We start from the raw sequence: 11529 nt of genomic DNA, 5'->3' as shown, positions 1-11529 counted from the left end.
ATCCCAGCTGTCACCTGGGCAGTAGGCAGGGGACACCCTGAATCGGTTGCCAGCCAATCGCAGGGCACACAGAGACGAACAACCATCCGCGCTCACACTCACACCTGGGGACAATTTAGAGTGTTCAAACAGCCTGCCACGCATGTTTTTGGAATGTGGGAGGAAACCGGAGCACCCGGGGAAAACCCACGCAGGCCCGGGGAGAACATGCAAACTCCACACAGGGAGGCCAGAGCTGGAATCGAACCCGGTACCTCTGCACTGTGAAGCCGACGTGCTAACCACTGGACTACCGGGCTGCATGCAGTAAATAAAATCATTTCAAATAATGTGGCACTTATTCATATTTAAATTGACTCAAAGTTCATGAAAATTAGCCACCGGTTTGGAGGGAGCTATACCGATGCTAATAGTGAGCAGTTGGTTGAGTCGCTCTTACACTCAAAAATTGTATTTTTACTCAACATTTGCAAAATGTCCTTTTTTCAGATTCCATTCAATAGTTACAACTTGGAACCAGTGAAGCTGCTATTCTGTGCTATAGTTTTTATTTTCATTTTTTATTATTTGCAAAAGTTTGACAGAGAAACAATGTCAAAATAACATCAAGATCATTATTTGGGTGACATTTCGAAGAAGCTTGATATAGAAATAATCACGTCAGTAAAATCATTATATGACATACATAAAATTGATGTCAAAGGATTGATGTCATGTTGATTTACATTGTTGACCAAATTATGATGACAATTTGATCTCAGTGTGTAATGTCAAATTGATGTTGAACTGACATCAGATGCCTACTGGGCTTTCATATTAGTTATGAAAGTCCAAAACACCCCCTTCTGCCCTCTCTCTCTCTCTCTCTCTCACCTGACTCACTCACCCACGTCAATGTGTTTGTGTGTGTGTGTGTGCGTGTGTGTGTGTGTGTGTGTGTGTGTGCATGCGTGCGTGCGTGTGTGTAGGTGTGGTGAAGGTGTGATGCACAATGTGAGAAGCAGGAGCGTAGCAGGAGCACTTTAGTCGTCCGTATGGACGTTTCTTAGTCCTGTAGGGTTTGCAAGTCCCATGATTCTGAGAGAGATTCAAAATGGTGAGTGTTGGCTGCTTGGATTGTTCTGTGCGCAACAATACAGTTACTCAGTTTTTCTTTTAAAGCTAAGGTGGGTTTTCCTTGTCTGAATTTAGCAGCTAAATTCTCTTTCAATGGTGTTGTACACTGACAATAAAGATTCTGATTCTAAAAAAAATGCTTCACATAAGTCTCCTAAGCAAAACGGTTGGCGACTGGCAACGAAATGGTTAATACCCTCCTTTCTGCATATTTATCTTGTGTTAGGTATTTGCAGATCCAGCTCAGGGCAAAGTGCCTTCTCTAATCAGCCACCGCGTTTATTGTTGTTCTTGCAAAATAGTGGTGTTGGCCATTTTGTAGATCAGAGGTCACCAACGGTGGCTTACAATGAACAGCTTTGTTCAAGAGGATGTCTTTTGGTGTTTTTAGAATCATTAGATTTGATGACATTGTACGAATTACAGTAGGTGAGTGAATAAAATTGTTGGTCGGCAACTGTTGATGAAAGAAAAATAAAGAAAAAAAATAGCCATTCTTGGCTTCCTCACGGCATTGAATCGAGCAGCTATGCTTATCTTGAGAAAACATTTGCCTGTCATTGAAGAAGGCTTCATCAGTTCACGCAGCGATGTCCTACTGTCACGTTTGTGAGGTGGTGGTGGACCCCAAAAAGCAGGCAAGAGGGAGGAGCAGGGTGTACTTGAATAAGTGTATTGATAAAACACAGAAAACCAAATCCAAAACAAAGTCCTAATAACGAAACGAATCCAAAGTAGCAAACAAAACCCATGACTTAAGCAAAACACTATCAATAACAGAAAACCTCGCCAGGAGTCCTTTTATAGCCACAAATTACCTAACGACCATCAGGTGTGCAGCTGCAGGGAAAAGCCCCACAGTGCCACCTGTTGGTCACCAACCGAAACATGACACATACAAAGCAACAAACATTTATTTTCAATTCTTATTGATCCTTTGATTGATATGATTTGTTACTTTTATGTATGAGTTATACATCAGATCTATTCTTTTCTTGGGATAGCATCATTTTTGACCAGCCCTGTTTCATGAGTATATTTTGAAAAATAATTCTCTTGAACCACAATTCAAAAGCAATGTCTGATTTTCAGTGGTTAATTTTCATTTATTATTCCAATTTTTCCCCCCGTCATTATTTTTCTTTTATTAACAGAGGGGTGCCAACAATTGTGTCCACGTGTGTAAGAAAATTATTATTCATGTCAAATAAAATACAGACAACTGTGGTAGCATTCCCAATGTAAAAAGGTGACGTTCACAAAGTACTCAATAACCACAATTTGTGACTCGTTGGCTTTATCTGAATCACAACATAGTACTGTTTAAACTCGGCAGCGTTTTAATTATTCTATCTGATGGGTCTGTGTTTTGCTTCCTTTTATGGACTCTGCAGATTCGCTTCTTGTTGCTGTTCAGCAAGCAGGGAAAGCTACGTCTGCAAAAGTGGTTTATGCCATTAACAGATCGGGAGAAGAGGAAGGTGATCCGGGACATGATGATGATTGTTTTGGCCCGTCCGTCGCGCTCGTGCAACTTCCTGCAATGGAGAGACCTCAAGATTGTGTATAAGAGGTTCATGTGCATGAAATTTAAAAACTGTTCATTTCACCTTGCATTTTCCCTTTTTAGATACCGGTACATCTAATTGGTAAGGTCGGGTACACGCAGACTATGGTGCTTTGCGATAAAAGTTTAATTCTTCCCATGACCATGTTAGAAATTCAAAACACTCATACAGTATGACAAATCGTCTTATCCTGCTGAAAAGAATGGAAACACTGTTGATCCGTTCCAGCCTTCTCAAAAAAAAAACAACAGATTAAAAAAAATAAAACTGGCGCTCTTTAATGTTGGACTTTCTGAAAACATACACTATTTGCATAATTAAATGGGGTGTAGGTAATTCAACTGTTTTTGCCACATTTTTTTTACATTAATTAAATGGACAATGGGCTACTCCTTTTGATGTGTGCTACTTGGCTATCTGGAGGAAGTGAGGAGGTCAGGTAAGGTTAGTTTATGTCAAGTCATATGTCAAGGTTAGCATATGAAAATGTGTGCTTTCTACAGTAGTTGTCATAGTTTCACAGTGATATGCTTTACCGCAGGTACGCTAGCCTATATTTCTGTGCTGGACTGGAGGGGCAAGATAATGAGCTGCTGAGCCTCGAGGTGCTGCACAGATATGTCGAACTGCTGGATAAATACTTTGGCAACGTAAGTAGAGATGAAGCGTGTTGTTTTAGCCAAACAAGATGTGCCCCATGTCGTTACAGAAAGAAAGCATAATGTCTATGCAGGATGCATCTGTTCTATTGTTAACTCCTGAGATTGGACGTTATCGGAAAAAAGGCTTCGTGTAACATTCCACTGTCCTTCTTGAAGGCTGTGTTGCATTCAGCAGTAGAAATATGACGTTTCCTTAGACAATGGTTAACATCTTCCAAGGTATAGCACATGCAGAGTTTTTGTCCCACGGTAATTCGGATTTAAATTGCTGCAGTTGCTAGAATGGAATAATATCCATCCATCCATCCATTTTTGAACCGCTTAATCCTCACTAGGGTCGCGGGGGGTGCTGGAGCCTATCCCAGCCGTCTTCGGGCAGTAGGCGGGGGATACCCTGAACCGGTTGCCAGCCAATCGCAGGGCACACAGAGACAAACAACCATGCGCGCTCACACTCACACCGAAGGACAATTTAAAACTGGAAACTGGAGCACCCGGAGAAAACCCACGCAGTCCCGGGGAGAACATGCAAAGTCCACACAGGGAGGCCGGAGCTGGAATTGAACCCGGTACCTCTGCACTGTGAAGTCGACGTGCCTCCCTGTGTGGCGTTTGCATGTTTTCCCCGGGCCTAGGTGGGTTTTCTCCGGGTACTCCGGTTTCCTCCCACATTCCAAAAACATGCATGGCAGGCTGATTGAGCACTCTTAATTGTCCCTAGGTGTGAGAGTGAGCGTGGATGGTTGTTCGTCTCTGTGTGGTCTGTGATTGGCTGGCAAACAGTTCAGGGTGTCCCCAGTCTACTGCCCAAAGGCAGCTGGGATAGGCTCCATCACACCTTGCGACCCTTGTGAGGATAAGCAGATCAGAAAATGGATGGATGGATGGATATATAATGTGTGCGTGTGTGTGTGTGTGTGTGTGTGTGTGTGTGTGTCTTCACAGTTGAGTTCTAAAACACTTTCAGTCCAGTGTATGGTACATTGTTATTTTTCGCCTCATCATCAGGTGTGTGAGCTGGACATTATTTTCAACTTTGAAAAGGCGTATTTCATCTTGGATGAATTCTTGATGGAGGGAGAAGTGCTCGAAACCTCCAAAGCGGCCGTGGGTGTTTCTCTACAGGAGGCTGACGCACTTCAAGAGGTACAAGAGGCTTTCACACACCCTCGTGAACGTAGGCTTGGAGAGAAGTGACTCATGTGAACCTTCAGTGTAACATTTTTTTTTGTGTGTGTTTGTGTGATTGCAGACAATGGAGGAATATATGAACAAACCTTCTTATTAATCCAGAATAAGAAAGTGACTTTTCACATCTCAGGACTTAAACCAGAGGTTTTAAATCTGTGCAATATTTTCACTTTGTCATAAACTGCAAAGAGTGCTGCTGTAAATTGGCCTTTTTTAATATCTGCATGTATGCTTATTGTAATGTCTCCAATTTAGTTTTAAAATGCAGCTGAATCAAGAATGTTTGTTTTCTAGGGAACAAATAAAGAAATATCAATATCTTCACAAAATGTATTTGTATTCCTTTGCTTCTTGAGAGGAACAAAATATGATTAAATAAAAACTCTCAGAATGGTATCCTCGCTTTGCACCACTGCCAAGTAGATCTACATTTATCAGCATAACGTTCAATAGATAGGCAGCATTGTAGGCAAGTGGTTTAAACGTTTTGGCTGCCGCTGCTCAACCCGTATTGTTTTGTGTTTTTTGTTATTGTAAAGTGTCCTTGGGTGTCTTGAAAGGCGCTTATAAATAAAATCTATTATTATTATTATTATTATAAACTCCTGCCTCAGACTTCTGAGGTTCTGGCTTTGAATCTGCTGGGCCTTCCATTGTTGAGTTTTCATGCTCTCATGCAGTCCTGCTTCCTTCTTAGGTTCATTAAACAGTCTCATAGTTGTGGAAGTGTGTGTGTGAATGGTTGTTTATTTGTCTTGTGATTTGCTGGTTTGTTCGGCTGAGGGAGGTTCCAAATCAGCCACAATTCTGATCGGGTCAGCAGTGTTGAAAATAGATTTATGGGTTGTTAAAACAATACAGCTTGACTTATTTTTATATGCAGAGGGACCTTGTGTTTTGGTTCTGAGTGTATCTTCGAGAAGCAATACAATGCATTGCATTCAGAAGTGCTTTCCAAGTCATAAATGAATTCATTCCAGTGTATTGTGCCAGTGTCTGAGAATTTATTTGCAATCTAACAACATTACACATCATCTTCTCCAAATAAATATTTTCTCAAAAGCTGTTTATTGTTTGGTGATTTAAAAAAAAAATGTTGCCAATGAGAGAAAAAAGAACAGGACTCAGTAAGGAAAAAATAAAGTCAATGCTTTATTAACCTCAAGTATGTCACATATGACCACGTTTAAGAAAGAATTACCAACAAACACAAGTGAATCAAGGGGGTCCAACACCAATGTACATGTGTGTGTGTGTGTGTGTGTGTGTGTGCGTGCTGGTGAGTCACATGTATGGGATGTGGAGCAACTGACTCCAATTGTTGTCAGAATACCCATATATCTTCTAATAAATAAGACATTCAGTAAACCTACAGAAGAATCACGGTTGACTGCATTTTTTTTTTTAATATTTGAAAATACTTTTTTTTAGTTTTTGTCTCTGTCCACCTGCACCAGCACAATATTTACATGGTAATACAGGAACATCTCAATAAATTAGACTCTTGTTGTCATGTTTCGGTTTGTGACCAACAGGTGGCACTGTAGGGCTCTCCCTGCAGCTGCACACCTGTTGGTCGTTATGTAATTATCTGTATAAAAGGACTCCCGCCCGACCACTCAATGTCGGGTCATTGTTTGTTTGTGTGTTTGGTACTGTCATGTTTGTTCCGGTCATGGTTAGTTTTTGCTTCTTTGGATTCTTTTTGTTTTCAGGAGTGTTTGTTTAGGATTTAGTTTTCTCTGTGTTTAATACAATCTTTCAAATACACCCTGCTCCTCCCTCCTGCCTGCTTTTTGGGGTCCACCACCACCACGCAACGTGACACTTGTAGAAAACTAATCGATACCTGTAGCTCATTACATGTATATAAATTCACAACAGACAGTGAAATATTTCTAGATAATCGTTGATGATTATAAGCAGTTGACAGTAAAAACCCAAAATGCACCATCTCAAAAAAAAATTCAATATAGGCCTGCATATATATATATTTTTAAAATTTGCTAGAATTTGGCCTTGTAAGAATTGTTTTTATGGGTCCGATTTGTACGATGCATGAGTTTCACTTGTTGAATTGAACTGATGCAAAAAATAACTTGTGTACAATATTCAAATTTATCGAGATGCACCTGGATACTATATATATATATATATATATATATATATATATATATCTATATCTATATCTATCTATCTCTCTATCTATATATCTATATATATATATATATATATATATATATGTAAGTATATATATATACTTATATATATATTTTTTGTCTTGATTTAAATACCATCGATCGCTTTGACTTGACTCTCAGTGTCCTCAGTTTCCGGGTTGAAGTAACTCATCAGTTTAATCACCGCTTCATTATCAAAGCTTTGTGTGTTGTCGCCTCTCTCGCCGTCCTCAGACGGTCTCTTTTTATTCAGCTCTTTATCTGAGTCCATTTGATCCAAATACTCCTGCATGGCCTGTTCGAACGAGCCTGCCGCGCTCTGCCCCGCCTCGTCCCGCTTTTGGCTGGCCTTGCCGTAGCGGTGGCCGGGATAGCGCGCCAGCATCTTAGCCGCCAGATAGGTCGCCAGCTCGCCGTCTGTCGTGTCGTCAGAGTCCTTTGCTTTGCTGGGAAAGAAACGTCGGTGCGTGCGAGCGGAGTCACCCGTGCGCCCCACTGACAGAGCATGAAGTCGTGACGCAGGGCTTCTATACGGCTTCCTGGCGGGAGTTTGCTCTCGGTTCTGCGTGTTGCCCAAGCCTAGGATGTTGAGGATGGCTTCCCTCTGCAGGTTTTTGGGGCTGCTCTTTCTGGCAGGAAGGCGTCTGCTGTAGAATTTAGTTTGTGGAATCTTGTACATCATCTTCGAGGGCGTTTTCCAGAGTGCGTTTTTGTCTCTGCTCTCTTGCGTTTCTCCTGTCTTGAGCATATCCAGGAGATCCTCAGGCGGAATTTGGTATTTCTGGGAGATTTGAATGATCTGATAGATTAGCTGTGGGTCAATGTTATCTCTGTACCGATCTACTCGCCTCTCAACCCTCTCGTTCTCCTCTTCTTCTATTGCTCGCTTCTGCTCCTCCTCTTCTGTTCTCTCCAACATCTTAAGAAGGTAGTAGTCGACCTGGTCTGGATCATTTGACCTTCTAACCGGATACCTTTCATTCTCATCCTCATCCACCTCTTCGTCATCATCAACATAATCGAGGTTCCGGTCCGCCGAGTGTTTGTCTTCCTCCTCCTCGTTTTGCTCTTCCAGCGGACCCCAGTCTGTAAGGTCCTCACCTTCATCGTCGTATACCACGTTTCTCAGATTGAACAGATCTTCCCCTTCTTCCTCCTCTTCCTCTGTGTCATCCTCTTCATCTTGTCGTTTTTGCACTTTTGTCTCGCTGGTAAACTTGTCCAGTTCGTCAAAGACTGATTGCAATGTTGCAAGGTTTTGAGGAGTGTACTTCTCCTCGACGTTCTCGTTGGTGCGTTTGTAGGGACTCTCGTGATCGTCGTCCTCATCCTCTTCATCGCCCTCACCTTCTTCATCATCCTCAAACATTATGGGCAACTTCTTGCGAGGCATAATGACCTGTTGCTTCGGCACCTTGGGGTACATGCTACCCTTCATGTCACCACCGCCGAATGAGGAAGGAAGAAGCAAAGTGGGCTTGGAGGCCTTTTCGGTTTGCTGTAGAGTGCTGAGTACGGCCTGGAGCAGCTCCTCGCTCTTATCCTCGCTTCTCTCCTCATCCGCATCGTCTTCCTCGTCATTTTTAGCAGGTGCTGTGTTGGGAGCCAGTCTCAGCATGGCGCGCGCCCTCTGAGCATCGACCAAGTGGTTACCGGAGTTCCCTGTGGGGAGAAGCGGCTTCTGCGGCGAATCTGTTCTCCGACGAAGGCTTTCAATGTACTCCAAGGCTTTGATCATGTCAGCATTAGGTGACTCGGGTGCGTCGGATTCACTCTCCCGCAGTCGATGCTCTCGGAGAGTAGCCCCGAGAATAGAGCGAAGACACAGAGTGAGAAAGAGAAGCTGAGCTAAATAGAAGAGGGAAGGTTTGCCTCTAGTGGTATTGCAGAGGAATGGCAGCATCGTGAAACCTACAGAAGAGAGTTCAAGATGCACAAATCAGTACTGAGCTTTAAGAGAACACGATCAGGTGGTTTGGTCGTGTATGGCCCCAAAATTGCTTTTAGAGCTAAAATTTTGCGATTTTTGGCCAAAATCTGCGTGTTGACGGCATAGGCTGGTGAATCTGAGTGGGAGGTCTGCACCGCTGTGGGAGTGGTCACAGCCTATTTCAACCATGACCAATTAAAGTGGCTCCTTTCCTTCCCTTTAAATGCAGCGTGCTAGTCGTGCACTAGAGTCTTGAAATGGAGGAAGCACATTTGTGCCGTGAGCTTGGAGACTGCCCCCTCGCCACAGAGGATGCGCTGATTTTCGCGCCATGGCACAGATGTGCTGTCCAAAAAAATCGAGCCCTTAATGTTTGTCAAAACGTGGTTGGCTAACTTGTGTAGAAATAAAACAGCCTTCACACGATGACAGATGGATGGGTGGAAAATGTATCTTGTCCCTGTGCTGATCCTCTCTTGTAGCTAAATAAGTTAACCAAAATATTGAACTCCCTCAGTAAATATCTCAGCATGATGCAGTGTAATTTACCAATACTAAACTACAAGCACAGGAAGCTATTCATAATGATTCATTCATGCTGTTCATTAAAATGAATAACTATCTTATTAATAAGTGCAGTAGCATTAATCAGACCCGAAAATGGTTCTATTGACTATGAATGTATTTGGAAAATGAATACATTTCATGCAGCTTTTGTCCAAGTAAGAGAATATGCAGATGTTATACTGATATGACAAGTGATGCAATGTACAAACAACCTCTTCATTATGTTAGGCAGTCAATGTTCGTCACGAAAATATGAGCAGAAAAATTGCTGTTGAAAATCTAAGAATATTTGTTGTATGTATTCATCTTTTTTCCGTGTGCTGCTTGAGAATAATGATATATAAGTATGATTAAGATTGGTTAGCGCCGCTGTGATGCTATCACTGCCGCCTGTTGCTTCTTATCTGAGGATCACATCCTGCAGCAGCATAGCAGCATTCAGCTCCCTCTACAAATCTCATTAGTCGGTAAATTGATGCTCACCGTGAGTCACGGCCCCGTTGTCAAGGCAATCCAGTAAGAGTAATGTTCCCGCAAAAGCCACATTTATGCGCAAACCCTTTTAAACGGAAATCATCACTCACTATTACCAGCACACAGCAATTTGAATAAGTAATGCTGGGTCTGTAGGAAATGTCCCTCTTTGAGAAGTGTCAGCTTCAGAAAGACCTTAAATGGTGCTATTCATAACAACCTGTTTCGAACCGGCAACCGGTCATGGCATTTTATGTTAAAATCTTTACCGGTTCCTAAATCTGATGAAGTCTTGAATAGCTCTTCTGGTGTAAATTGCGAACTCGCAAGCACAGAAAAGCAGTGAACAACGACCAAAAGGAGCGATGATAAAAAGGAAATAATTGAACGAGACATGCTCGCGTGCCAACAAAGACAACAACATCAGAGCATCAGGTTGGCGAACAGCTGCCCAAGAAAAAATGCTGAAAATAGAAAATAATTAAAAACACACAAATTCTCACATTCTTCGTGAGATGGGGAATATGTGGGCTCAGCGGTGTCACGACTGAAGAAGAAATTCTTACCTTTTTGGACTTAGTTTGCGTGGACTGTGTTGTTGAGCGGTGTGAGCATCTCTGTCCTCAGCGTGAGTGTGCGCTCAGCACCGCGGACAGCTCCACATACAATGAGACACACGGAGCACGTGACTCGTACGTCAGAGAGCGCTGGAGGCACAGGCGCATAGTCACACACGCAGGGTTTTTTTTCCAAGTCTGCAAAATCAAGTTGCTTCTAATTTTGAATTTAGGGCCACGACTAAAAACATTTATATTGTGTTAACCTACCGTGGGAGAAATATTATCCAACAAGATTTGTGTACCATGTCAGAAGCTATCATGTCGGGTCAAATTTGTCATTCTGACACATTTTGAAGCATGTGGAAAAAGATAGACGCCTCAAAAGAAATCCCTCATTGGATTACAGAACCAAGATTACTTTGTAGTTTGTGGCTTTTTAAAATGTTGCACTGTAGTCATCTAATGCTACATCCATTTTGAACACTCACTTATGTTAAAAATGGTTCCTTGCTTTTATAAATAGTGAACATGATCGGACGCCTTACATCCTTGTCAAGTTTATCAGATAAGACTAGAAGTCATTGGCTTTATGTTGGATGTTATAATATTTTCATACCCCTAGAATGCAACTGGGATTTTGGATGAAACTTGACTGTTTTACGCCTTGGCAGAGATTGGTGACCTCTCAGTGCTTCTCTTCATGTTTATTTTTTTATACTAATTGCTGTTGCCATTGACATACGCTGAAGCAATGCTGCAACAGTGTGGGACAGACACAGTTAAAAGTCCAGCGATGACTCATGTCCCGACTCCACCAAAGAACCAGATGGGTTGGGGGAAATGATGGAGCGCTGCAGACTGCAGTCTGTGTGTGCATGTGTGTGTGTGTGTGTGTGTGTGTGTGTGTGTGTGTGTGTGTGTGTGTGTGTGTCCGTGCGTGCGTGCGTGTTTGTGTGTGAGCGTGAAAGAAGAAAGAGAGAGAGACCTTAACTTGTAAGCACTCACACACCGTGGCCTCTATTTCTGGCATCTTGTCAAGTCTTTTCTGTTACGGATCACTGTGAGTCGCTTCCACTTTCATTCATAAATTCGCCTCCTCGCTGCTTTTGATGTGAGCGTCGGCTATCCCCCAATGACCTGCTTGTCTCATTTTTTAAGCAAGCTTATTCTATCTTAAGACTGTTCACAGCTGGATTGCAAAAATAGATGAAATATGCCCTTTTAGTTTTTCCGTTTATATTTCTCCTTGCAAGTGCTCACAAACAGCAACCACAAGCAAGC

At 42.3% G+C, this 11529-nt stretch overlaps 2 protein-coding genes across 2 annotated transcripts; one reads left to right on the top strand and one right to left on the bottom strand.

Moving 5' to 3' along the window:
* Nucleotides 1-916: 916 nt before the first annotated feature.
* Nucleotides 917-4933, top strand: ap1s3a (adaptor related protein complex 1 subunit sigma 3a). Its single transcript, XM_086125810.1, has 5 exons — nt 917-1096; nt 2511-2689; nt 3226-3334; nt 4355-4492; nt 4599-4933. The coding sequence occupies exons 1-5, from the start codon at nt 1094-1096 to the stop codon at nt 4632-4634; spliced, it is 465 nt and encodes a 154-aa protein (XP_085981936.1). The 5' UTR covers nt 917-1093; the 3' UTR covers nt 4635-4933.
* Nucleotides 4934-5676: 743 nt separating this feature from the next.
* scg2a (secretogranin II a) lies at nt 5677-10346 on the bottom strand. Its single transcript, XM_086125809.1, has 2 exons — nt 10255-10346; nt 5677-8628 (listed from the first exon to the last, which is right to left on the bottom strand). The coding sequence occupies exon 2, from the start codon at nt 8618-8620 to the stop codon at nt 6824-6826; it is 1797 nt and encodes a 598-aa protein (XP_085981935.1). The 5' UTR covers nt 8621-8628; nt 10255-10346; the 3' UTR covers nt 5677-6823.
* Nucleotides 10347-11529: the final 1183 nt, after the last annotated feature.

This window comes from Hippocampus guttulatus, chromosome 12 (assembly GCF_054856545.1).
Source record: "Hippocampus guttulatus isolate MCC_2025c chromosome 12, RoL_Hgut_1.0, whole genome shotgun sequence".
Taxonomy (NCBI): Eukaryota; Metazoa; Chordata; class Actinopteri; order Syngnathiformes; family Syngnathidae; genus Hippocampus; species Hippocampus guttulatus.
This window is presented reverse-complemented; position numbering and strand designations above follow the sequence as displayed.

Bases quoted from the DNA above. Each gene is read 5' to 3' on its own strand.
- scg2a (XM_086125809.1), bottom strand. From the start codon at position 8,620: ATGCTGCCATTCCTCTGCAATACCACTAGAGGCAAACCTTCCCTCTTC.
- ap1s3a (XM_086125810.1), top strand. The intron at 2,690-3,225 runs GTTCATGTGCAT...GCTTTACCGCAG, and splicing joins CTCAAGATTGTGTATAAGAG to GTACGCTAGCCTATATTTCT. The intron at 3,335-4,354 runs GTAAGTAGAGAT...CCTCATCATCAG, and splicing joins TGGATAAATACTTTGGCAAC to GTGTGTGAGCTGGACATTAT.